This window comes from Xiphias gladius, chromosome 10, assembly GCF_016859285.1.
Source record: "Xiphias gladius isolate SHS-SW01 ecotype Sanya breed wild chromosome 10, ASM1685928v1, whole genome shotgun sequence".
Taxonomy (NCBI): domain Eukaryota; kingdom Metazoa; phylum Chordata; class Actinopteri; order Istiophoriformes; family Xiphiidae; genus Xiphias; species Xiphias gladius.
In genome coordinates, this window is record NC_053409.1 from 21331030 (window position 1) to 21358598 (window position 27569).

General features: G+C 39.4%; 1 protein-coding gene and 1 long non-coding RNA gene across 9 annotated transcripts in view; one reads left to right on the forward strand and one right to left on the reverse strand.

The window, feature by feature from the left end:
* Window positions 1–27569, forward strand: part of map4k5 (mitogen-activated protein kinase kinase kinase kinase 5) — a 35779-nt gene that overhangs the window by 6724 nt on the left and 1486 nt on the right. For 4 of the 7 annotated variants that reach the window (XM_040137773.1, XM_040137770.1, XM_040137772.1 and 1 more), the window contains exons 4-34: window positions 6476–6566; window positions 7493–7557; window positions 7642–7697; window positions 7806–7853; window positions 8653–8695; window positions 8802–8874; window positions 9390–9521; window positions 9789–9851; window positions 9979–10060; window positions 10888–11004; window positions 11883–11961; window positions 12677–12748; window positions 14299–14357; window positions 14527–14594; window positions 15916–15960; window positions 16061–16103; window positions 16233–16443; window positions 16735–16820; window positions 17262–17303; window positions 17570–17654; window positions 17746–17825; window positions 19122–19182; window positions 19774–19776; window positions 20057–20171; window positions 20454–20512; window positions 20836–20939; window positions 21295–21472; window positions 21984–22052; window positions 22156–22248; window positions 22608–22678; window positions 24726–24781. In XM_040137773.1, coding sequence (XP_039993707.1) covers window positions 6476–6566; window positions 7493–7557; window positions 7642–7697; window positions 7806–7853; window positions 8653–8695; window positions 8802–8874; window positions 9390–9521; window positions 9789–9851; window positions 9979–10060; window positions 10888–11004; window positions 11883–11961; window positions 12677–12748; window positions 14299–14357; window positions 14527–14594; window positions 15916–15960; window positions 16061–16103; window positions 16233–16443; window positions 16735–16820; window positions 17262–17303; window positions 17570–17654; window positions 17746–17825; window positions 19122–19182; window positions 19774–19776; window positions 20057–20171; window positions 20454–20512; window positions 20836–20939; window positions 21295–21472; window positions 21984–22052; window positions 22156–22248; window positions 22608–22678; window positions 24726–24781 — 2449 coding nt within the window. The remainder of the gene's footprint in view (window positions 1–6475; window positions 6567–7492; window positions 7558–7641; window positions 7698–7805; window positions 7854–8652; window positions 8696–8801; window positions 8875–9389; window positions 9522–9788; window positions 9852–9978; window positions 10061–10887; window positions 11005–11882; window positions 11962–12676; window positions 12749–14298; window positions 14358–14526; window positions 14595–15915; window positions 15961–16060; window positions 16104–16232; window positions 16444–16734; window positions 16821–17261; window positions 17304–17569; window positions 17655–17745; window positions 17826–19121; window positions 19183–19773; window positions 19777–20056; window positions 20172–20453; window positions 20513–20835; window positions 20940–21294; window positions 21473–21983; window positions 22053–22155; window positions 22249–22607; window positions 22679–24725; window positions 24782–27569) is intronic. The other 3 variants (XM_040137774.1, XM_040137776.1, XM_040137777.1) reach the window with 3 other exon arrangements.
* Window positions 21365–26304, reverse strand: LOC120795685. Of its 2 annotated transcripts, none has more exons than XR_005708269.1 (3): window positions 26185–26304; window positions 25707–25737; window positions 21365–21449 (listed from the first exon to the last, which is right to left on the reverse strand). It is a non-coding gene; the product is annotated as an uncharacterized LOC120795685 (long non-coding RNA). The 2 variants fall into 2 exon arrangements; XR_005708270.1 differs by lacking the exon at window positions 21365–21449 and adding an exon at window positions 24938–25388.

The window sequence follows — 27569 nt, forward strand, 5'->3', positions numbered from 1 at the left end:
GAAAAATAAGATCTGGAAAAATAAGTCTGTCATTTTCCAGGGTTTTGAATGGAATGCGTAAAAAGGACTAAAGAGACTGAAAAATCTTGTTGTACAATGCCAATGTGTATAACTATTAACACTAAATATTACTGTGTTGATAGACCCAGTACTGTTTTACATTTTTCTATATTTTTCATGTTTAATTACACTAATTGTTATTATAACTAGTTATAGTTATAGTTACAGTTATGTAGCCACTGTCCTGCACTCTACATTTAATTTGAACCAAACTCTGCAAAAAGTGCGTCATTTGGAAAACAAAAAAGTCTTATCAGAGCATATCAAGGGCAGTGTGACATTAGATTGTGTAAGTGAAGGAGGAGAGGAAGGAGGACATTTCTGACAGAGCCCGGCTCTGAGGTTTGTGTTGGTGATGACCTAGTGACAGAGTTAGTGCGATCCAGATTAGTGGGATTACGAAGAGGGCTTTGTAGCACTGGCAACCAGACAAAGCTCAGCTGATTACCAGTCAGTGAAGGAAGAGATTCACTTGTGTTTATTTTCTCTTTCATTCATCGTGTCAATGTTGGTGTAAGGCTGGGAGTGAGAGGATATGGGACTAATGGTATGTTTTTTTGTTTTAGATTTACACGTGGTTTTTCTCAGGTGTCATCTTGTCCAGTGTTTCATTCATAAACTCCAGATTATCTGTCTGAAATACATTTTTGCCCCCTTCCGATCAGACTGTAGAGGTCTTGAGCTTTAATATAAGGCCTTGACATATTCTGCTGGCATATAGGAAGAGAGGGGATTAGAGTGTGTTCGTGTGTGAAGCAGAAGATCGTGGGGCTTAGCTGCAAGTTGGAAGAATGCCTGGAGAAAGGATACATTTTTCGTGCTGTTATGATTCTCATGAATAGAAATTCTAAATGTATACTCGCTGATTTATAGTGTAATCTTAGTGAATATCATTTGTAGGAATGACCCCTGAAACCCAGCTCTAAATTGTCTGCTCTTTAATTGGTACTCGAAGAAAACCGGGCACTGATTCCCGCCACACACATGCAGAGCAGAGAAGGCAAGGAGGAGAAAATGACACTGGGTTAAAGTAGGCTAAAATACACATTTACTCGAGTTGAAGACATCTACGCTTGTTACTGTAAGTGCAAGAAAACCTTCATTTGCAGAAAAGCAATATTTTCAACTGCTTTGCTTACAGTCTCCCATCGACTGCCATTATGTTTTAGCCAAAATGCACATTTTAGGCTAATAGCAAATTGTATTGAACAAGCTTAAAGTAAAGCTGACTGTTTGTATTCTAACTGTTCAGCCTAATTAGCCACGCGTCTTAAATTTTGGCTAATTGTTATCGATTTTCTGTCTGAGACGGTAGCTCCCAAGCCCAAGCCAGCCCGTCCTCCTTCTACGTGCCTAGTGAATCCACATCAGCAGTGGGAGGGAGAGCTAGAAGGACAGGATTGATGACAGATGAGTGATAGTGACTATTTTCTATGTTTTTCATTATTTTTAAACCTTATTCAGTCTTCTAATTTAGAAAATATAATTGATCTTGTTTCCAGGGAGATATTTTTATCTAATTATGACTTAACTTTTCTAAACATTGTTGTCAGTGCTCTCAAAATATTTTAATAATGATACTAATCCTGTTCTGAATTTATTATTTTTCTTGCACAGTAATAAAAAAAATAGTAGCATTGTTAAGTATTGATAAAATACTGGACCAATAAGCATATCAAAAAGAGTAGTAGTTGCAATAAAATACCCATCCCTAAAAATTAGTTGAAACTTGCAAACTTGACAGGTAAAAGATGAACGAAGAGTAATGAAATGAGTAACAGATAAGCCATGAAAATTGAGCCATTGTGAAGTTAAGGTTTAAGAAAGTAAAAAAACCCCAAAAAAACAGCAGTATTGTTGTTTAACAGAGAAAATATTACTAATTTTGAAGTTGTTGATGCAAAAATTGTCTCATGTTTCTGTACATGTACCTCAGTAGCAGCATAACCCTGGGCAGGTTTTTCTGACACACACAGAAAAAGTTTGGGCACCCCTGGTCAAAATTTCTTCTACTATGAATAGCTAAGCAAGTAAAATATGACCTGATCTCCAAAAGGCATAAAGTTAAAGGTGAAACATTTCTTTAATATTTTAGGCAAGAATACTTTTTTATTTCGACCTTTTACAGTTTTAAAATAACAAAAAATGAAAGGGGCCTGTAATAAAATTTTGGGCACCCTGCATGGTCAGTACTTAATAACACCCTCTTTGGAAAGTATCACAACTTGAAATTGCTTTTTATAGCAACTAGGAGTCTTTTGGTTTTTGTTTAAGGAATTTTTACCCATTATTCTTGCAAAAGGCTTCTACTTCTGTGAGGTTCTTGGGCCGTCTCGCATGCACTGCTCTTTTGAGGTCTATCCACAAATTATTGATGATGTTTTAGGTTGGGGGAATGCAAGGGCCATGGCAAAACCTTCAGCTTGCACCCTTCAAGGTAGTTTATTGTGGATTTTCAGGTGTGTTTAGGATCATTATCTTGTTGTAGAAGCCATCTTCTTTCCATCTTCAACTTTTTTACAGATGTTGTGTAATTTGCTCCCAGAATTTAATGGTATTTAATTGAATCCATTCTTCCCTCTCCCAGTGAAATGTTCCCTGTACCCCGGCGGCAACACAAGCCCAAAGCATGATTGATTGACCCCTGTGCTCAACAGTTGGAGAGGTTTTCTTTTCATGAAATTCTGCACCGTTTTTTCTCCAAACATACCTCATTGCAGCCAAAAAGTTCTATTTTAACTTCATCAGTCCCCAGGACTTGTTACCCAAATGCATCAGGCTGTTGTTCGTTTGCAAACTTCTGACGCTGAATTTTGCGGTGGGGACGCAGGAAATGTTTTCTTCTGATGACTCTACCATGAAGGTCATATTTGTGCAGGTGTCGCTGCACAGCAGAACAATGGACCACCACTCCAGATTCTGCTAAATCTTCCTCAAGGTCTTTTGCATTCAAACAGCGGTTTTGATTTGCCTTTCTGGCAATCCTACGAGCAGTTCTCTCTGAAAGTTTTTTTTGGTCTTCCAGACCTCAACTTGAACCCACCATTCCTGTTAACTGCCATTTCCTAATTACATTACAAACTGAGGAAACGGCTACCTGAAAACACTTTGCTATCTTCTTATAATATTCTCCTGCTTTGTGAGTGTCAGTTATTTCAATTTTCAGAGTACTAGGCAGCTGATTAGGGGATCCCACGGCTGCTGATTGTTGGGACAAGGTTTCGGGAGTCAGAGGATTTATAACGCTTTGACATTTGCATTACCTGGCTTTTGCTAACGATGACTGTGAATAAATCATAACCCTAACAAGCTAATTAAGGTCTGAGACCTTGGTATAAGTTATCTGAAAGTGCCCAAACTTTTGTGTATTGCTCCTTTCCTTTTTTTTTTCGCTCTAAAATTGTACAAAACTAAAATAATACACTAATCTTGCTTCAAACCTTGAAAAGAATGTTTCACCGTTAACTCTATTGCTTAACTATTCACAGTAACAGAAATTTTGACTGGGGGTGCCCAAACTTCTTATGCTAGCATGGCATAATAAGTTTGCTCTATTCATATTTGCTTATTCTTTTTTTTGAGAGGAAACCAAGATAAACCCAGCCCAGGTCATCCTGTTTAATCAGGACTCTCTTTTCTGTACTCCCGCTTTTGCAAGAGTCACTCCTTTCTGTGCTCGAGGTAAACAGCTTTGGGCGGACCGTAGAATCAAACAGGTTTGACCAGGAGGAATGACGCTGGTATGAAGCAAGGGACAGAGAGAGAAAGGAGTTAGGAGTGGTGAAGCCCCCTGGCTAAAGGGACTGTGGTGTGCAGAGCAGGTTAATCTGATCATTTGGAGGCTAAATGACCAGTGAAGATGAAATTAGTGCTGGTCTTCACTCACAGACCATTGATGGAAACTTTTAGTAGCTGCTTCTTTTAAACACTATTACTTCATCTAATTATCCCTCTTTTCTTCTTGTGACGGTTATTATCGAAAATTTTCTTTGTTTCTGTCGCTGAGAAATAGGCACCAGCCTCCTGGAAGTTTCCATTAGAAATTCACCTGCAGGCCATTTGGGTGGAAACAACGTCTCTCAACTCTGCATGCTGTTTGAGTTTATTTTCTATAAGCTGTTACGTCGGAACAGAAGCAGGAACGTTTTGAAAAGCTTTCAAAGTTTTCACTTGATACACTTTCCATTTTTAGTTTAAAGAAACTTCTTTAAGTCAAAGATGTAATTTTATGAGAAAGCTGACAGAACATCTATGAAATCAACTTGGCATGAGATTGGTCAAGACTCAACATTTAGTTACGTCCTACACAATGAATTGAAACTTGAAACCATGAGCGAAGATGTGTATATTCAGAAAGCAGAGGGAAGCGCTCAGTTTGAGAGGAAGTGGCTACACTCTTAGGCGTCAACTCACCAAGAGAAGAAGATTGTGGGGGGACTTATTATGGGTGCTTTTTGTTTTTTGCCCAAGCACAGAGTCATGTCACTGAAATTACCGTTGCTCAAATTTTTGTGGGTCCGCATACCATTTTCCCTCTGTCAACATATATTTTTGAAAATGACTGTGATCAACAGTAGTTCCTCCTAATGTGAAATGACAATAAAATGAATAACGCTGTAAATACAGATGCAGTAAAAGTAATTGTAAACGAATTAATGAGTTCCCCTAAGGGCCACTTGCTCATAGTATTTTGTAATGCGGCACACACACTGAGACTGGAAATAATTTTCACATTCATCGTCATTAAAGCCAATTATTAAAGCTGTGAAGCACTAGCATTTGTAGTCATGTTAGACATTCATTACCTTCCTTATTATGCCACAGGAAAACAATACACAAGGCTGAAAATCACAACTAGTGAAGGGTTCTGAACTCGGTAATACTGGCACCTCACCATACCCCCTGATGAAACTCTGGAGCCTAGTTCATATATTTCTTGTTACAGACTCATCAGGCATCTGTAACAAGATTAAGAAAATGGAAGTAATTGGCATGTTGGAATACATCATTGTAGGTTGTGGCAGGGTGCTGAGCCAATGAGAGAGATGTCTTAAAAAGAATTTGAGTAGAAATTTGAATCAAGCTCTTTAAAGCAATATAAAAATAATGGCAGCATCCCAAGCTACATGTAAAACCAACTCCAATCAAACTCCAATGTAGTCAACAAGGATGCAGGTATAAATTCAAAGCTCATGAAAATTTTCTGGTTTGTTGCTTATCAGCTGGATAGTTATGCAGGTGTTGGCGTTCCAACCAGCCTTTATTTAAGGCTCACACGTGAGAGAGACTAACCCCTCATTGACAGAAAACAGGACTGATGTAGAGCAACTGCCTCTTCGGGTAAGAGCTTCTCTGGCCCAGGAGGTATCTCCATTTATCCTGTTTTCTTCCAAACTTCAACTGCTCCTTTATCACTGGTTCAGTGTCTGGAGCTACGTACGATGGTAAGATGCAGATCAAGACACTTCTTTTTGTTCTCAGGCCACAGTCGGTGGTAGTTGCCAATTTTTGCCAGACACTCTGACTGTTTTTTCAACCAGCTGATTTTTATAACAAAATACAACCATCAAATAAGCCTTGTTTACATGCCACATTGGTGAGCAGAATTGACACACTTGATGCAGAAAAAAAAGAAAAAATTGGTTTGTTTACAGTAATTTCCACCACAAGTAATGTGCGGCCTGCTGTTTTGATTTTAATGTTTTTGGCAGAGATTGTGTCCATTAAATGGGCTTAATCTGGACTGTTGCCTATGATGACAGTCCGTTGATAGAGCACTGAAGCTGGCAGAGTCTGCTAGATTTTAACCTCCTGTTAATGTATTCCAGGGCCGTGTCTCTGTACAATTGGGAGCAGCTGGGCTTACATATTTTTGTCTTCTTACTTCCTACTGGTCGGATGTGTTAGAGTGCTTGGCTTAACTGGAAAGCAGCCTGAACACTATCCTATACCACATATACTATAAAAAGTACAAGGTGTTCTTTTTATTGTTACTATCTGGTCTATAATCTGGTGTATTTACAATGAACAATATAGTCAGGGAGAAACGGGAAGACTTTGTTCTGTGGTTTTTTTAGTTTGGAAAATCAAAAGGAAAGATTGTAGCGTTTTCTGAAAGCCGAAGTTTTATTCATGCTCAACCTATGTATCATCGGAAATGCTTTGAGTGGTTATTTTTGTCAACATTTCAAATTCAAGATTTTTTGTATTATCAAAAACATTACTTTCATTGTATAGGTTTTGCAGATGAATCATAACCAAAATTGTTTTAATTTCATACCCGCAATCATTTTGTGAGGTTTTTATTTCCAAATAGAAAGTAATCTTATTTAAAATGAAGCAATTCCCTGTACAGAAAATGGAAAAAAATAATTTTGTGTCCATGTGTCTGTGTGATTTCTCCCTCTGTTTCCAGGGGATGACTTTTCCATCATACAGCAGGAAATCTTCATGGTGAAGGAATGCATGCACCACAATATTGTGGCCTACTTTGGGAGCTACCTCTGGTAAGAGCCAGCTCAAAATAGTCTTGCTTTGTCATGTTATTTTCAGTATTTTCTCTTCCCTTGCTGCCAGTTCAAGGTATAACATTTATGGAAGTCATATGCTACTGTCAAAGGGACTGAACGACTCACTGCCTGAAACTCACAAGACGTATTTAATTACGTAGTCACACCTGTGTGTGAAAGTATGACTCAGTGTCTTTAACTGGGCCGACCGGTGCTTACTAGGCCCTTCAGTGCCAGGATGCAGCTCTCATGTTTTAATGGAGCCTATGTTTTTGTGGCTGGTATCTGAGAGGAAGTAGGCCTGGTCTGCCCAGCGCTGCCTCAGACTTCCAGCAGGTTTAACTGGAATATGAGCCTCTGATCTGTTTCATATGGCTGTTTGTCCAGAGAGATTCATGTCTTATCACAGCAGGTATGTCTTGTATAGTCTCGCCACACAGAGAACAAATGGTTACTGTAAAACCTTAATGAGCAACCAACCATGCATTAATTACTATAAAACTAGTTTCATTCTATTAGAAGAACCACAGTTTTATTTGGGGAAGTTTGGGTTTCCTTTCAGACCTGTTTCCTGACCTAAATAATTTCCACATCCAGCGTAAGGATGTGAAAAGTATCACACTTGTGATTGGGAATCTAGGGCAGTGTATAGTATCATCACCTCTGCTAGCCAACTGTGACAGCTGAAATCATGCAATTTTATCACGGTTACACCAGTCTTATTTTTAGCTTTTTGTCCAGGCGTATACATGATTATTCGTTGTTTAGCTAGCATTTCTTAGTGAAGTTAATGGAGAAAGGATTGATAATTTATACAGCTCAAATTGTTCAAAAAGATACCTTTGACAAACTTAAAAAAAAAAAATCTGTTTCGTTAACTGGCAATGCAACAGTTCCTAACATATTTTCTCTCCGTTCTTCAGTCGAGAGAAGCTTTGGATATGTATGGAGTACTGTGGTGGAGGATCTCTGCAGGACATTTATCACGGTGAACTTTATTTTTAAGACATAGTCATAAAATGGTATTTAATACTGTGCACATGGTAAATCAATCTCTGCCTGTGTTTTATAGTAACAGGACCTCTGTCGGAGCTGCAGATAGCATACGTCTGCAGGGAGACCTTACAGGTAATTTTACTTTCTAAATAAATCTTAAATGAGCATTTCAGAGTTTTTAGTTTCAATTTAATTTGTACTGAATACTTTTTTTTTTTTTTTCCCCCTTCTTCTTTACAGGGTTTGGGATATCTGCACACCAAGGGCAAGATGCACCGTGACATCAAGGTATCATGTCTTTTCTATTTGTTTTGTTTTCTTTTAACCTTAATTTTATCCAGGGCATACCAATTCTAATATGCCACATACAGACACCTTACATAATGCCAGCCAGCACAGACAGATTTACAACAAAATCTCAAAACATTTGACAAAAAGGAAGAAAAAAAAGAAAAGCAGAGGAGTGAGACTGACAAAAAGGAGAAGCAGTGGCAAAAACTGTCGACTTTTAAACAGTTTAGAAGACTGACACCTCTCTGGTTAATCAGCACTGCAGAGGTGTTAACTGACGTCACAGGAAAAGTGTAGCTTGGGATATGCATGCTCAGAAGCATGTGACCGATGGTGTTACTTACCGCACTTTTGAGGTTGAGCCAAAGTTGATCAGGCTTGGTGAATGCACACAGGCTGGAGCCTCAGTCTCGTGTTATCACAGAAGGTCAGGGCTGGACCTATTATCTTTACTCAGCTCTACGGAGTGAGCACTTCCTGTTTCCTCTACTCTCACCGCAGGATGTCACCAGAGAGACTGTCAGTCACAGCCAACAGAAACACTGTCAGTGGGACTGTCAAAAACTTTGGTACTGGTGTAACAGATCCCAACAGTTAATGTTTCAACCAGACCAGATGTTACCGAAAAAATTTAACACATAATTGGCACTTTGTTATGGACCAGTTTTGCATCTCATCAGTCCAGCTCAATATTTTAGGCCTTAGACTCATGGTACTAAAATGTTGTTATGGTCTTTTCAAAATATTTTCTCTTAACTAAAAATAAAAAATAAACTTTTATGGGACTTTTTAACAGGGTGCCAACATACTTCTAACAGACAATGGAGATGTGAAGTTAGGTAAGTTGCTGTTTGGGTCTTAATTCTCAAGGACTTGAACTCCTCAGTAGCTTTGAGTTGTTTGTTGATTACATAATCTGAAAAGCCCTGTCAATACTTGTTACAGCTGATTTTGGAGTTGCAGCCAAAATAACAGCCACCATTGCCAAAAGAAAGTCCTTCATTGGAACACCTTATTGGTGAGTGTGTTACCCTCATAAAATGAGCCTTTAGGCCCTCAGGCCTTGCTGAATAGATTCAGGAACCATGCCTTTTTCTTTGGAATTAGTTTTATACAAAGAAAATTTGATTAAATATTTTTATTCAGATACTAAAACATTTTCCCTGTCATCTGTCTGTATCACCACATTTATCTAGTTAGAATCTAGTTTGTGTTGACACAGTGTACTAACAGTTAGACAGATGCTTCAACTAAAAGGTACAGTAAAAGTTCAAATTCCCACAGCAGCTGAAGAGTTTTTGAGAAAGACGCTGAATCTTTATTGGCCCCAGGGCCACTGTTAGGTCACTGACCCTGACCTCTAAACACACTGTCGAAGGAAAAAAAGTAAACATAATTTTTTCTACAAAGATCAACATAGTAACTCATTATTAATATCTGTTTTGGTTTTGACGTCACAGAGGCCCCCCTAACCAACATTTCATCTTTATTTTTGGAGAGTTGTCACTTAATTTTTGTCCTGAATTTATCCAGGATGGCTCCAGAAGTAGCAGCCGTGGAGAAGAACGGTGGCTACAACCAGCTGTGTGATATCTGGGCTGTTGGCATCACGTCCATAGAGCTGGCCGAGCTGCAGCCTCCAATGTTTGACTTACACCCGATGAGGTGTGTTTTTACTTTCCTCAAAAATGATCAGTCAGAGCTTCCTCAAATGATTCTTAGGCTGCTTCCTGCTTTTGTGTTCTTCTAATGTTTCATCACGCCTTTTGATTACTTGAATGGTCATCCTGTTTCATACAAAATACGGTTTATATTTAGAAAAAGTTGCAGGCCTTTCCATTCCATAACTTTTAGTCACCTGTTTCAAATAAATTTCCCTCTTTCAGTCTGTCTAAACCACCAGTTTAATGCTTGTTTCTTTGTCTTCTCCAGGGCCTTGTTTTTGATGTCAAAGAGTAGTTTCCAGCCTCCCAAACTAAAAGACAAAAACAAGTGGTGAGGGTCCCAAAATATTCGCTCTTCTCTGGGATAATAGACAGTAATAGTATGCTAATGTTTGCTTGGGTCTTAGACAATAGCATTGATGATCACTGGATTAAAACAAAATTATCTTGTCCCCCAGGTCCACCGCCTTTCATAACTTTGTCAAAGTGTCTCTGACAAAGAATCCAAAGAAGAGGCCCACTGCAGAAAAACTTCTATCGGTAATAAATGTTGTTATTGTCCTAGATGTATGGTAGACATTTTCATGTCTTTGAGAGATTGAAATGTTCAAAACAAAGAAATGTATTGCAGTTTTGGAGCTGAACCTATTCAAAATAGGAAATGTTAGCAAAGTGACAGCCATGTCTGTGTTCTGTCCTTTTTGCAGTTTCATCTTTTAGTTTTTGTTAGAATTGTGTGAAATAACGTTTTTGCATTTTAAACTATTACCATTTCCAAATCCTAAAGGCCTGACAAACAAGTAGAAGTTTTCATTCTGACAAAATCTAGCAGGATCTCAGTTGGCCCGATTAGCTTTTTTGTGGTTTGGCTGAATTTCTAGCTGTTTGGCTTGCAGTCTGACTCTGGCCCTGAACTGTTGCTCATAGTTCAATAATTACATATGTCTTTTATTTATTTGTTAAAGCTTTTTAATTATGTCGTCGCTAAAGTGCTTCAGCTTATTTAAGAGGAAGGAAAAGTTCAGTTAGCAACTGTTGTTAATTTTCAGGTCTCAGTCAAACTATAAATACAGTTCTGGTGTTTATTAAAATATACTCTTATATTATCATGAACACAGTGCATGTCTCTAGAAGATACTCCCAGCCTAATAGCTGTGGCACCTATGGTTAATTCAGACAGTTTCAATTACTCTACAGCAGTGAAAATACGACTTAAATCTCTCTTTCTGCAAGGAGTTTATGGTTCTACACCTAGTTTTTAATTATTTTGTAATTCAGATTAGGGATGTCACACGCTGGTACAAACTATTATCAAATTGTGTTATCAAAGTTTATGGTAACATGCTTACCTGTCCTTTTTCTTGCAGCATGTGTTTGTGGCCCAGACAGGTTTGACAAGGAGGCTCGCTGTCGACCTCCTAGATAAGATGAGCAACCCAGACAACCACCAGCATTACAGTGAGGTGGATGATGATGACCTTGAGGTAATGTCTGATTCCATCACATATACCCCACAATAAAGGGCAAATTTGCCTCTACTTTGAGAAATCGAGAAGGAAATTGAAAGATTACACACCCCAAAAAGCGGTAATCACAGATAGAAGAAGAAGAAGAATGTGCCTGGAAAAAAGAAAAATGTCCAGTTGTTGGGTGTCTTTGAAAGTTTAATTGCAGGAAAACGCTACAAAACAACGACATGGTTAAAAAAATCGGGCCTATCAAATTTTCATGCTACCAAATCTTGTAATAAAAAAGCCTTTCATGCAAATACTGACACACTATCAGCAGTAAATGTAAATATTATCGCAGCATGTTTTTCCAGCAACTTGGAAATAAAAGATAAAAGGTGAGCTTTGCTGAAGTGTGTTTTCGTGTCCCCCTGAAATTTCCCTTCCCACTCTTCTTGATTCTTTCCATCAACATTATTATTCCAACGGGACTCGCCATGACAAAGAGGTGGTACCAGTGCCTTTTAAAAGACCATTGTGCTTTTCTCACCCTGACAGCAGTAGCACTGTCTTGGCCGTGATGAATGAAAAACACCCTGAGCGCTATTGACTGCAAGCAATGGAGCTTGTTGCAAACAAACAGCCTCTGGGATGCATGATAATGTGATGATGCATAAGACACAGTACAGAAAATAGATCTCAGATCTGCTTTATCTTGATGTTCAAGTTTCAAATTTCTTTCTACAGATTATTTCATTATAATTGTGCCAAATGACTCAAGGGCGTGCAGTGTCAGCATTGTAATAATCTGATAACGTTTTACCCTACTCTTCATGTGTCTTGTCAAGTGCTTTGGCTGGCGTTAAAACCTATTTCCTAATCTTGAAATCAGTTTCACTCTTGTTTTTTCTCAGCCCCTCTCTGCAGTCAGACACACCATACGCTCCACCAATAAACAAGCCAGAGCTGAGAGGACACGCTCAGAGATAGACTGTAAGTGAACAATGAGCACAAACCCATCACCAAAACCAAGACCAACCCCCTCCCATGAATTCTGTCCTGTCACTGGTCTGTGTGTCAGTCAGCCTGGCTGTTTAGGTCGATAGAGGTCCAGCGGCTTGTTTGAGGGTCATCCCACTAATCCCGCAGCACTGGCTGGCATTTTTCCAGAACACAGCATGTGGTAGTGTGTATAAAAGTAGCCTGGGGATTCACGGAAGAGAAAGTGGATGTAGTAGAGTTCATGATGCTTCTGTGTAGCATGTGTTGTTTTTAAGTATCAAGTAACTGTCCCTCATCTTTTACTAAAAGAATAATGTGAAATAGCTTGTCTGAAGGGTCACTGAGGTTTTTGAGGAGTTTGGTTTTCGGTAAACAGTTGTTGGTACTGAATTTGGCAGAGGATGCAGCTTATTAGAGTGTTCAAATTTTTATTTAATAATTTGCAACCCTTCAGGGAAGTTGTTGTGTGTCTGTGTTGTCTTCAGTTGTTGTACGGAAGCTGTCATTTAATCATTTCAGGTTGATGTAGTAACAGTCCAGTGGTGAGGTGTGTCCTTATCATACGCATTTGTAGCACATTTGCTACGTGCTGTGCTTCATTGTGTTTTGTCCCTGTTTGTATGTGATCGTTTGTACCAGATGTACCTCCTGTTTGGTTTCATCTGTATTTCTCACAATTAAATCTGACTTTCCCTCCTACATGAAGCAAACAATGGGACACACCAAGGAGGGCCATGCTCAAGTCCTAGCTTCACTGAGGGACACTGGGGGGATGCAGGTTAGTGACAGTGTAGTGAGACAGTGTGTGTTTTTATGAATCCCTAGCTCACTCCTACAACTTCCTTAGAAATAGGAAGATGTTGTAGCAGACAACAGAACTTTGTGTTTGAGACTAAAGTGGCGGTATTAAGGTGAGTTCCTGTGAATGGGTTGGTTACTTACTGTGGTTTGAATAAGGTTGAATAATTTGGTAATTGTGACGTCTTAGTTCCTGCCAAACTGTCAAAAATAATATTGTAGATGACTAATCAGATCCTAACAAGGAAGCTAAGTGTGACTTGTACGTCTCCTCTGATTCCTCAATCTCACTTTCTCAAATGTTTTGCTGAAGGTTGGTTACAAAGGTCTGTTTTGTGACTCACCTCCTCTCTGTTATCTGTGTTGTAGTCTATCCTGTTTAGCGTAAGCTGATACTGTGGTGGTGCCGCCACATTATCAGCTTACACTACCAGTCAAATGTTGAAGACCACCTTAGTTTTTCAAGCTGTTATTTAAATGTACATAATTCAGTATCTCAGTGTTTATGAAATTAAAGCATAGAAAAAATAAACAAATTTTTTTGACAAATCCACATCCGGCTGTAGTAATACAGTTTGTTCCAACACTACATTTGTACAGAAAGAGGGTTTGTAAGTAAGAAAAACAAAAGTTGGGGCACCTATAGGAATTGTGTAAATTAACTCTTAAGAATTAAACTATTTCCACTGCTTCCACTCTTAATCCCAGAAAAAGACCTGTTTTTTCTATTAAATTTACATTCTTTTCAGTTTTTGGTGACCTAAACCCTTTTTTTTTAATACATCAGCCAGTTTACCACTTACCTTTGCACCATTTAAGGTTTTTCACTGGACTTGAACAGCTTAAATTTCAATATAAACTGGAAAAATGTGAGTGTTCTGAAACTTTTGACCGGTAGTGTACCTCTAGCAGAAAAACACAATGGTCAACAAAAATAGTCTGAATTCCTGAATACAAAGTTTCTTTGTTAATGACAAGCTGATTATGTGGGAGTATTTATTGGCAGGTTAGTTGATTTCTTTGCCTTCATAATTGCGGCAGGATCACATCATGTTTATCCTGGACACTATACCAGTCTCCTCTATGGGATCAACAGTTTGACAGAATGTGACCTCAAACCTAAACTAAGAGGAATCTCTTCCATGATTTATTTGTAATTCTTTTTCTCTAACCAATATTCCCCCACAGTTAACAGATCTGGTTAGTGTCAGTTGTAATCTGTGTTTGTCTTCAGTGACTGACTCAGACCAAACATTCACAAGATAGCACAATAAATCAATGAAGCGTCCTTGTAGTGTTTTCAGAGGTATGTTGAAATGGAAGCTGTTGATCTGCTTTTGGTTAATTTCTTACACGTGATTTAATGCTTAGAATGGACTCTGAGTGTTCTCCCAAGGTTCCTGGTACTACTCCCAAGGCTTTGTGTGTCTTGAAGTGTTGGATACTGATGCCCTCTAGTGCTAAAGATGTGAGTAAGAAAGAAAAAAAAAAAAGAAAAAAAAGACTGAACACAGTTTTTGTCATTCACAGTCGACAAGCTCCAGTTTGAACCACCATTCTGGAAGGAAACTGAGGCTCATTCTGAAATGGTGATAAACGTGTTCTGTTTAATCAATACTAGTATTCAAGTGCTAATTTCTGTTCCTGTTTGTCATCACTTAAGTTTATGTGCATGTACAAAAAGAAAATATATATCTGCAAATTAAAGAATGCAGGTATTTAAAATTTCTATTTTTGTGCATTTGTGCCTTTCCACAGGATGTGAGTAAAGATAATGACTTCCCTTCCCCCTGGAGTCCCTTTGCAGAGGGAGGAATAACAACCAGGTAATCCATGGAAACTGTTGTCATGGGAACTGCTCCTCTTTACCTGCTGCACTCTCTCTCTCTCTCTCTCTCTTTACCTGGCTTATTTATTAGATGGATGCATCTCTGGAGGTTCATCCAGAGAGTGGAGACAAACATGTGGTTAAAGTTTTGCGTTTGTATTATTTTACTTCTTCAAAAACACAAAATTCAATATGATTATTTGACAGTGTTGGGTAGTTCAAGAAAGTAAGACTTCCGAAGAAAAAGAAAGACACAGATTGTATCATTGTCATTTTTTTTAATGGATGCTCTGGATGCTCCTCAATGTGTCTCGCATTAACCTGCGTACTCACTGGAGCTAACCTGTGTCTGCATGAACTCACTCTCCTCCATCTGCTGTTTGAAATGTCACTTTGGCCTTTAAGTTCCTTCTCACTTGTCCATGTGCTTTGACTGTTTTTCTCCTTCCACTTCTCTCTGTCCTCTTTTGGCTGTCGGCCTCTCTCTCGTCTTGTCCGTCGAAGGAGCCTTCTCAAAAGCGTTGAGGATGAATTGTTCCAACGGTAACATTAACAGTGTGTGTGCTGTAGTACTGTACGCCATCCACCCCACCCCTCGCTTGGTCACCATTTTTGCAGTGAAGTTTAGCAACCACCATGTTCACAAATCACCCTCCCTGACAACCCTCCATTTACCACGTCTGATGATAGCTGTATATCCAAACTGTGTGTACCACTGCGGAAGGAAGGCAGATAGGACAGTGGGATGTGGAAATAGAAAGGAAAATGCTTAAATATCAACCTTCAGGATTCAAATAAAATCTCGTTTTTGCAGATTCAACCCCTCACGGACAGGGCTGTACAATTATGCCCACTGCCGTTTTAAAACCTGTGTGCCACTGATAAGTCTCTAAATACTTTTGGCTCTATTCAAAGAACTTAGTTAAAGTTGGATCACTTGGTCACGAAGCTAATTTTACGGATTACTGATGAAAGAGACCACATTTAAAATTCTGAAATTTGTCTGCAGATCTTAAATTTTGGTCGCAGTGATATTTTTTCAAGCTAATGTAAGTAAGAAAAATATATTAAGTGATGATGGACCTCAGAGATGTTTTAAGGTCTTGTGTTAAGATAGACAACACCTTTTAATCCATCTCCAGAAATGTATTGTTCACTTAGGGTTCAGTAATAGAACAAATACAAACCCCTTACTCTCCTTAGAATCTTGCTCTCTTTATGTCTAGGGAGGGATTTTACATAAACAGTCGGACCATTAACCCCCCTGAGCTATGATGGGTCTTATTTTCCACACTGATTATTTTGATCGTTTCCTGCAGGGGACACATCGCCCATCTTGAAGAGACCTTTGAAGAAGTAGAGCTGTAAGTGACATGAATAGATTAAAATTTCATCATAAACACACAAACATTCATAGCTGTAGTTTACATCTTTCTAAAACGAAAAAAAATGCCTCTATTCCAGTTCAACTCTGAAGCCAGGGGTTCCTCCTCCTCTGCCCCCAAAGGTGAGCCCCAAAACTATAAAATAGTCTCTTACTATTTGCATTTTTGCAGTTATCCATGTTAGAAGTGTTTGTACTGCACAGTGCTTAGAATGAAGACCAAACATTTTTCACTCTTTTGCTTATTTTCAGCCACGATTAAACAGTTCCTCAGAGGAGCTCGGCCTTAACGAAGAGAGGTCTCTGACAGTGCGGAGGTTTCCTAACTCAGAGAACGGACCGAGCCAGGTGGCTCGCAGACAGAGCACGCCTGAGCAGGGCAACAAGGTGGAGCACTCGTCTCCAGACTTCCTCTCTGCCAGCGTCAGCAGCCCTGGCCTTCTGTCTCATGCCTCTGATCCTGGTGAGTCTCTGCTTTTCTTTCCTAAGTTGTGGTGTCAGAATTTACCTATTTTTATGCGCAATGGCCTGATAATATGCCTTCCATTGTTGCCTGCCTTCTTAAATCAAGCAGGACTCTAAATTAGCACTTATTTTATTTATTTTTACAAGCTCTCAGTAAATCTGAAAGTAAAGGTAAGAGAGTCTGATGTAAATATATCTGAACTTTGGATAAAGATTCTGTATGTTTGACAGTATGATTAGTAGTTATGCTACAAATGTAACTTTCCATCTGCCTACTCTCTCATGACAGATAATGATTCGGAGGGCAGTGTGAATGGAGGCAGTCCCAAGCCACCACCCAACCAGCAACACCGAAAAGAGAAAAAGGAATTTCCTGTGAGTTTAAAGACATTTCACACATACATTAGGTTACAGTATGGATTTCAAACAAGACTACCACACTTCTCATTTTTAGTTTCATTGGGTTTTACGATGAAAAAGTTATCTATGATCTTGGAACCTATACTTTATTTGTGGAATGTCTCCAAATAGCTCCATCTGGTTGATCTTGCACTGAAACCTCAAATATGATGTTTTTCCTTTTGTAAGATCTGAACACTGATATTTAAAGAGGGAAATTTGGCATCCACTCATGCTGAAAATTTAATTGACTTTGACAGAACACACACAAAAAAACAGTCCATATAGTTTGTTGTTTGGGTCATTGTTGAGGCTGAAACTAAATTAGGCAGCTAAATTTAAAATAATTGCTGTTGCTTTGTCTGTGTGCCCCATCTACGTTATCTTATGGTTTTTGTTTCCTCTGCTTCTCCTTAGAAACCAGCTATCAACGGCCTGCCACCCACTCCTAAAGTACTGGTGAGTGAATCATCTGCATTGTCCCTCAGAGTCTTCATTCTTCCCTGCGGGCCTGGTTTGATGCGCACTGTTTTTAAACTCTTGTCTGAAATTCTGCTGTACATTCTGTAGATATTTGGGGTCCACAGAGCTTTCTGCTTTGTGGTTGGCTCTGCTCTGCTCTGCTCTGCTCTGCTCCTGCTCTAGCTCATTAAACCCTGGCTGACATTTTAGCGTTTCACTGATCCAGAGACTGTCGGTTTTGAGCTTTTTTCTTTTCATTGCAGATGGGAGCCTGTTTCTCCAAAGTCTTTGATGGCTGTCCACTGAAGATCAACTGTGCCACATCATGGATTCATCCAGACACCAAAGGTACAGGTTCATGAAATAAACACCATACACAAACAAATAAAATTAACATGTTTTATTAAAGCCAGCACGTCTTTTTTTTGTTTTCTTCTAGATCAGTACCTAATCTTTGGGACAGAGGATGGCATCTATACGCTGAATCTTAACGAGCTGCACGAAGCCACAATGGAGCAGGTAACAGCAGCTAAAATCAATCAATTATTATAACCAGTGTTTGTTAAAAGAGTTACTGACTGTTTATCCTCATCAAACTGTACATGGGATGTATATATTGTTCGCTAAGCCCCACCCCCCATAGTCACTGTTACTACCCCTATCAAGCTTTCCATTCCGGCACAACGCATACGCAGTTTACATTTGTAAAATCAGCAGATTTACCACTCAAATTTTAGTAATTTTTGAACTAATGGGTCCTTGATTTCAGACAGAGGTTGACAAAAGCAGACTTCTCATTTCTAGCCAACAACTGTCAAATATCCTGGCTGAACCATCAGTCATAACTAGGCTTCTAATTAAGTTAACTTTAGCTCCATGAGTTGGATAAAAACACTGTTCCCAACTGACTTTAATGGTTCCAGCTGAGTCTTTTAAATACAATAATCTGTTTACGTACATTATATTGTGCTAAAAAGACTGAGACTAAAGCTTCATGTCCCAGAAAAAAAGTTGCTGGGTCACCAGTTGATGATCCATGGAAATTACTTGTAACTAAATAAACAGCATTACTCTTGTATCACCATGTAGAGCTAGTAGTCCCAGTAGGATAAATCTAAAAAGGAGTGTTAAGTGTAAGATTAGACTGTATTTTCAAACACTACGTTTCACTTTTAACGTTATTAAGAGAAAAGACTTTTAGGATGAGGATTAACCAGCATGTTTAGCAAACGTAACCCAGTCTCAGGTAATGGTGCTGGGGTTGCTGGAGTGTAAACTTCCCTAAATGCCGTAAAGAGCAGGAGAGAGCTGCTAGCATTACTCTAAACTATGATAGCATCCAGGACTGGCTTCCACACATTGTGAAAATACTACACCTAGGGGATGTGCTAGTCTGGATGTTTTTGTTTTGTTTTGTTTTTTTTTTTAATGTAGCCTGTAGACCCACATACAGATGTGGTCAATTTATGATGTGCTCCTTGGCCTTGTAATGCTCGGTTACTAGTAAAACAGTGTTTTATCCCATTCCTTACACTTTTGCTCTCGCCTTTTTGGTTTTGGAAGTGTTTGAAAAAAGACGCAACCTTCCAAACTCTTTGGATACACAGTGTCACTCTTGTTAGAGCCCCATGTACGCTGCTTCAACATGTGGAGAAATCTAAAGCTCGACGGACCTGCTGTGCCTAGTTACGGTTGCTAAGCTATTATTGGACAATCCGGGGAAGGGGCTCAGCAAACATTTAATTGACAAATTAATGTTCTTTCACCCCCTTTTAATCTTTTGATTGTGCCGTCTTTGTTTAACTCCCCGTTTAGCTCTTCCCAAGGAAGTGTACATGGCTGTACGTTATCAACAACAACCTGATGTCTTTATCTGGTAAGCGATGGACTTATCAGGCTCCTGCTTCACTGACCACTGTCATAACCTGCTGCTTCTTTGTTCTGTGTTATCTGACTGCCCCTGAGGGCAATACAGTCACTTCATATCTGCAGCCCTAAAATAACTGTTTCTTTTGTCTGCCATGAGAAAGGCTCTGTAAGAACTGTGTCCTTGTAGCACATTGAATCACACATCTGACACATCTGACTTCACAGCCTGTTCCTCTGCTGAAGAACCACTCATATATTGATCTTTGAAGGTTAAAATGTACACTAGCTGCAAAAGCCAGTGTAGTTTGTTTCATATAATATAATAAAAACAAAGAAATTCTCTTTGCTATCAGGAAACTCAAATCATCTATCATTTGAAACCATACTGTCCTCAGTTGGCTGTCATAACAACTGAAACCTTCTCTCAGTTTAACAGTTGAGGATGGGATTACAAAGTGTGAGGTCTTCTTTCGGTTTTACCTTCAGCAGTTTGCCCCTTGGTATACTAAACCTCTGTTCTCTTCTCCTCTTCCCTTGGACACTGTCCATCCTCCTCTCGCCTGGTTTGATTTGATATTCTACTAACTGGCTTCATCAGAAGGTAATCATGCTTCACATCATCATCACACTTCTTTTTTATTTTTACCTCTGTCCACATCTAACCTTTCTACATGTGAAAGCTGCTTCATGCGATGCAGGATTTGTTGAGAAAATTGAGAAATTATGTTCAAAATATTTAATATGTGAAGAAAACATTTATTCAGTTCTTGTCTGTCATATTTAAGATCAGTACATTTTAAATCTTGGCTTTAACTACTAATATACTACTCATTGTTTTTGCCCTTGAAGCTCATGATTGAATATACTGTATTCTGCTCTAGGGAAAACCTTCCAGCTATATTCCCACAATCTCATTGGCCTATTTGAACAGCTGAAGAAGCCTGGCCTGGCTGCTCAGTTCCAGACTCATCGCTTCCCAGACAAAATTTTACCCAGGTGAGATCATCGGGCCTTTTTTTCCGAATCTTGTCTCATATATAAAATTCCATTTTCCATTCCATTCACTTTTGTGATACCGGTGACAACTCTGCTTTCCTAACTTTCAGCATGTTGCTACACTTCATGCTGTGCAGTTTTTTTAGTTCTTAACTGTCTACCATCATGACAAATGAATGCGGCAGAGAAAAAGGAGAACCACTGGCCAACTTCCCTCACTGTAGACGTCATTGGCTCTTTTTAAGACTGTGACACAACAGCTTGACTGTTTTCTCTTCTCAGGAGGTTTGCCTTGACAACAAAGATCCCTGACACAAAGGGCTGTCACAAGTGCTGCATTGGTAAGTGGCCTTTCCTTCCAAACCACTTAGTTTTATTTACTTATCCTTCCTTCATATTAAACTTTGTCAGTACACATGAAACATCTCCTTATAGTCATGTCCTCCTTTATGTTACTGGACATTTTTGTTCCGTAAACCATTATGTTTTTCCTATTATGCATTCGTTTGAGTGAGGTTTTGAATAAACTAAACTTTTCAGATTTTTCATTACTATGGGTTTCTCCAGACTTTTAAACCATATCCTCCTGATATAAACTGTCATAGAGGACCTGCACAGCTCAGTCTAGCTATACTTGTTGACACTCTTTTCCTCTGTTTCACAGTGAGAAACCCTTACACAGGCCACAAGTACCTTTGTGGAGCGCTGCAGTCTGGGATTGTCCTGTTGCAGTGGTATGAGCCCATGCAGAAGTTTATGCTCATCAAGGTCAGTTCAGAACTTTCTTTCTTGTCTGAAGCATTACTTTGTCCCTACAAATTTCCCAAGAAGGGCTATTTTGTTTTCTGAATCACTGTCCTACATTGTTTCTTCAAGGAGCATGTCTGTAATTGTAGTGGTGTAAGGAGATTAGGATCATGGTAACTCGAATAACCAAAAAATGCCAATCACTCCTTTGCTCTTAAACCCAAGTTGTTTATGTTCCCAGGAAATGTTTATAAGCACAATACTAGTAAACTGATGTAGCTCCTTGCACCTGTGAAAAATAAATTATTCGGCTCATTTATTATCAGAAAACACCGACACTAATCTCTTGTGTTGGTTCTCTCTCTTCCGGCGGCAGCATTTTGATTTCCCAGTTCCCAGCCCACTGAAGGTGTTTGAAATGCTGGTGGTTCCAGAACAGGAGTATCCTCTGGTGTGTGTGGCCATCAGCCAGGGCACAGAGCCGGGCCAGGTGGTCCGCTTTGAGACCATCAACCTCAACTCCTGCTCCTCCTGGTTCACAGAGATGGGAACAAGTAAGTCAAACATGTTAATGTACTCTGATGTAAAGATGAATGCCGTGGGACCAACGCAAGAGCGTATTGTTGTGTTGGATGAAAGGGATGAATAATGACTTCTGCAGAAACTAGTTCTCTATTAACAGTAACCCAAATAATGTACAACGCACCACCGTCTTTGTGGTTCTTTCATTGATACTGTGTGAAATACATCATCCTCTTGGAAGGCTTTTGTTCAGTTTGAACAATCAGGCACAACATACTATGACATTGCTTTCTGTTTACTCTTGCCCCTTGAGACCTAAAATACTGTGCTGTTGCTTCCCCTGCACATAAACTGCACAAAGAACCCACCTAGTAGTAGAAACAGGCTTCTAAAAAGGAGGTAAATTAATCTATAGTGTTTAATTATATGTTAATTTAATGAAACTAATAAAATTTGTATTACTTGTAAGAAATATATTGTACATGGTACATTGCCTGGGATGTTAGAGAACAGGATTGTTACTGTTACTTTTCCTTTCCACAGGTAATCAGCAGGTGGATGCAATCCATGTCACCCAGCTGGAGAGAGACACAGTGTTGGTGTGTTTGGACCGTACGTGCCAACTCTTTTTAACAGTTTCTACCTGTAATTACAGTCTATATTTAGGTATCTAAGTTTGTTCATTTTAACAGCATTTTATTGTTTTATTTTGCAGAAAATTTGAAGATTGTTAATCTCCAGGGCAGGCTGAAGTCTAACAAGAAGCTGGCATCTGAGCTCAGCTTTGACTTCTGCATCGGATCCGTCGGTAAGCTTTCTGACAAGTCTTTACTCGCTTTAGCATCTGCGTAAAGAAATAGAAGTACATCAGTGCGGAGTATGCTTTATGTCAGTGTAAAAACTGAAATCCCTCACTTTAAAGGGATGTATTAGGAAAAAAAAATCCCAGCATGAAAAGCTGAGAGATCTACAGAAAAGCTATCATATATCCAGCAATGGTGAATATTTTATTCATGAAAGTGTTTTTTGTAAACTTTAACTGAAATCTATAGTTCCCACACATACTTTTTGTTCATCTTAATCGAGCTGGCCATGTTGCATTGGCTACCTTGAGTGTGATTTCCTTGTGCACTAACACATGGCCTCTTGCCTCTCCTATTGTTCAAGTGTGCCTTCAGGACAGTGTCCTGGCCTTCTGGAAACATGGCATGCAGGGAAAGAGCTTCAAGTCCAATGAGGTAAAATACACCGTAACCACTAGACCTGGGTGAAAACTTAGTGTACTAATACTGGTTGTAAATGTTACATTTAAATACGGAATCCTAAAGCTTCTTTTTTAATACTATACCCATTGATTGTTAAAAGTATTATCCTCTGGGCAGTTAAGTATATTTCCATAAGTATTTTTATTGTAAAGTTTGTACATTTTTTAGATGACATTTTGGATTTCCTCAAGTAATGATGCCATTACGATCAGAAAACCTAAAGAAGAACCCAACATAAATTATTTTTTTGCACTCCACACATAATCACATGGATTGTTGTTTGCATATGATGTTGATACAGGTGATTTTCCAACAAAAATTTAATATTGTGTGTAAAACCATCTTTTTCTGTTCAGTTCAGGTAAATTGGCTTAATAAAGATAGACTCCGAGGTCTGTTACCTTTTTAAATTATGTGTGCTAGGAGAGAGGCTTCTAGCCGAATTTGAAGGTGTAGTTGCCCTTAAACATAAAACATCCTCCCTTTTGAAAATGATTGATACTTAAAAACTTTACTGATATCAAAATTTCAGTATCAGAATCGGTTTTTGTGGGTCCCGAGTGATTTACAGAGTAGAATCTCTGAATGCAGTTTGTGTCACCTCCGTGACTACAAGCTTCTTTGTTCTGCACATGAACAAACACCTCTGCCTCTGGTCAACAAAGACCCTGAGTACTGTCCATTTGTATGTGTGGCTACCTACACTGTAGGGGATCCCAGGAGATTAGCCCTCAGGTGGAGCCAGACAAAGTGTCTTTGTGTCAGGCCGAGGTAATGAATTTGTCCACCTTTCACAAAGGGATTCCATGTTAACCTGATCACGAGTCGAGGTCAGCAGCACAATAAAAGTTGAAGAGATCGCAGGGAGGTGAAGCATCCTGTTAATATGAAAAGTGATATGTTGATAGGGGCCATCCTTTTGAAAGCTCACTGTGTCAGACGTCGTCCAGCAGCACTCAGATGAAACAGAAGGTCTGTTTGCTGAGTCTGTGCCAAGCCCAGCTTGACAGTTCTCCCATAGCAAGGATTTTTGAAATGTCAGCGGCCATGCAAAATTCATGCTCAATCATAAACGAAACCCGTCGCACAACAGGGAGCACAGCTAAATAATTCAGTCTTGTCTCGTTATGATTCCTCTCAAAAGCGAAGGCATTCATGGGGGGGCAGGCCTATTGATCCGTGCTTGTCTCGGTGGGTGCTCCTCTGAACACCCGAGACCTTGTTGTCGTTTAGACTTAAACAGATCAGATCTCTCCCAAGGCCAGTGACTTACACCTAGCAGGTGTCACCCACCGACTATGTCGCATCTGTTGACAAGTTTTCATGTCATGTCGACACATAGGAGTGTGTTTTGAAAGGGCCCTTGTCTTTTTCAATGCAAAGTGTCAGGCTACATCTTGTGACTAAAACAGGTAAGCTCAAGGATTGTAAACACTGACACAGTGAGTCCCTAGAGACAGCACTCAGTTAACTACAGTCTCTTAAGAAACATGTAGACATTTTGTTGTTAAAGGCACAATATGTGATCCAAATTCAAACAGTCGTCCCACCAACAAAATTAAAACAAGACTGGAACTTACTCATGTCCGTAATGTTGTAAACACAGCAGTAAAGCAGCAGCATTTCAATTATGATCAGTTAAACAAAATGCTTTTTTAAAATTATTAAGTTAAAATCATCCCTTGCAGTCATACTGTATATGTGAGATTTACATGTATATATTTCCCTCCCTTATATAACCTAGCTGGTAGCAAACTGTAGAGCACTAATACTGGGCTGACACTGCGCTGGTTAGGATTAAATTTAACCCTGACAGGCCGAAGACATGTGTGTCTTCGTTGAAGTGTAAGTTGCTTTGGTGAAACTGTCATACCAGGCACGAGTATAACGATACTTCACTGTTAGTGCTTTTCGATGCCCCCCTCAGCAGCACACACCCTTGAGAGCATCAGATATACAAAAGAAAACCAGCTGTCACTTTAAATCAGTTGTGGTTGTTTTTGTTTTTTTCCATTCATAGGTGACCCAGGAGATTTCTGATCCAAGCAGAGTCTTCCGTCTCCTCGGATCTGACAGGTTGGTACAGAGATATTTCCATCTTTTGCTACATCGGTGCACATGAGTGATCAAATGCAACAAGTGGAGGAGCAGGTACCACAAAAATCTCAGGGGACTTACAAAAACACTTCATCTAATAAGAAGTCATGGAAGAAAAGAACAACCAATCTGGATTCATTTTGAATTTTAAAATTTAAAATTTTAATTTTAAATCTCTTCTTACACCTTCACCTTTCTTAGTCATCTATCTTTTCACCAGCACGACTGTTGGTATAATTCCTCAGCCCCATTATTTCCATAAAACCCGGCACTAGTTATTATGGCTGTCCTCCCTCAGGTCTTTGTGTTTTCCTATAACCTGGAAACCAGCAAACAACCTCCTCACCTCCTGCTGTCTCTGATAGATCTCTCACTGTGCTGGCGTCTCTGTCTATCACCTGAGCTGCAGCCATGTTTTTCTCTCCTCACTCTCTTTTCATCTTTGCTCAAGCTAATTGTCTCAATCTGTTTCCCTGCATTTTACTCTCTGATGGATCTGACCCCAGTTACACTTGAATGCACCCATGACATCCTTGAATACGCTCGCAGTCTCTCTGTCTGTTTCATGCTTGTTGCCTCAGTGGATCTGGTGGCAGGGACATGAAGGCATAGCAAAAATGCTGACAATCTCACCTACAGTCATGAAATATAACAAAACTGCAGTGTGCCATTGCTCAAGACAAACTCTTTGCTATATCACAAAGTAGTGCTTCAAATTCTGATTATTTTTGTTATGGATGGATCTATTGACTTCTTAAGCTTTTTGACTTTATCGTCACATTTGAGTAGCTGGAACCAGACAGTGTTTGGTATGTTCAATATTAAGTTTATTTTTTAGATTAATCCAATAATCATTTTGTCTATGAAATGTCAGAAAATGGTGTAAAATGACCATCATAATTACCTAAAGTCCAATGTGATGCCTTCAGATTTGTCTGAAACCAAAGTTAGTGAATTTATGATCAAATAAGATGAAGAAAAGCAGCAAATCTTCACATTTGTGAAGCTGGAAGAAGAGAATGTGTGGTATTTCTGCATGATAATCAATTATTCATTTAAGTAATTTATAAAAATAGTTACAGATTCTACCAATCAATAATTCGATTAATCGACTAATCGTTTAAGCACTATAACATTCACCTGTTAAATAAATAATGGTACAGTTGTTTGCAAATTATGGTTAATGCAGTGTACAAAGCATCATTACTCCTACATAGACTGATGCAGGGCTGCAAGCAACAGTTAATCTTTTAGTCGGTGAAATGTCAGAGTGATGGAAAAAAATGCTCATCGTGACGCTTGTTTAGTCCTTCCCACGGTCCCAAACCTAAAGATATTCAATTTACAATGACAGAAAACAGAGAAAAACAGTAAATCCTCACTTTTGAGAAGCTGGAACCAGATCATGTTTGTCCTGTTTGCGATTTATCAACTATGAACATAGTTGACAGTTAATTTTCTGCTAGTCGACTAATCGATGAATCATTTCAGCTCTAGACTGATGTCATGATTGGTTTCAGCTGCAGACACAGCCGGATGTGATTTAGCTCACACACACACACACACACACACACACACACACACACACACACACACACACACACACACACACACACACACACACACACACACACACACACACAGAGCATGCTCAGTGTTGGAGACTCTCCAAGCAGCGTAGCTCAGTCAGTGTGATGGCTCCTGATGGAGCCGCCCTGCCTCTGGCACTGGAGCAAGGCCTCTCTCTGCCCAGCCCCACCCTCACCAATGTTTTATTCACTGCCGACCAGGCACCGCCAGCCTGGTTTGAGTGTCTCTCCATGCCTCTGTAATTTCATCTGATGGAACAGACCGTGTGGACTGTAGCTTCCCTGCTCACCTGTCATGGCCATGAGACGAGTGCCGTCGGAAGATGCACCCACGGCCGCCCTGATCGACCCTGCATCTGACTGTCGCTTAACGCGCCATGTAACATGCACGACTCTGTGACTGCGCTGTCCTCTGAGCAGACTGATACCGTTAACATGATGCTACGAGCCTTGTCCTTGTCCAGTGCGTTTAAATTATTGGAAAGTTTCCTATCGAGTTGCATACCAATCACCACAATGTTCAACAAGCTGAACATTTCTAGAGGCTGCTATTGGCAGTTAACCAGCTGACTTCATATTATTTCTTAACATTTCGTCAACGTCTTAGTCCTGGAGAGAGAGAGAGTTGTTGTGTTAGGCAGATCTTTAAGCCTAACTATAAAAGCACAACTATAAAACCTGCAGAATTCACATTATTTAACACTGTTTTGCAAAGCAAGCCCATCTGTTTTAAGGTCAATTTTCCACCCTCTGAGCACCCAGCGGTTTCCACTGATTTGACAAAGTTACAATAACAACACTGACAAAGTGTTCATTGGAGTTTTATTTGCAAGCCGCGCTGCCATGAACTGAAACTAAAGGCTGCCTGGAGGTAGAAAAAAGGATACAGCCGTCTAAAAAGCTATGGTACGGTTTTGAAAACGGGTGAGCATTAAAGGAGTAGTTCACGATTGGGAGAATAGGCTTCTTATCTTTGTTAAGAGTTAGATGAGAAGATTGATTCCACTCTCTTGCCTGCATGGTAAATATGGAGCTAGAGCCATTAGAGGATTAGCTTAGCCTAGCAGAGCATAAAGACTGGAATCAGAGGGGAATCTGCTAGCCTGGCTCTGTCGTAAACTTAAAAACACAGTTTCTTTAATTTACATGCTATTTGTAGTACATAATGGTCTTTGAAA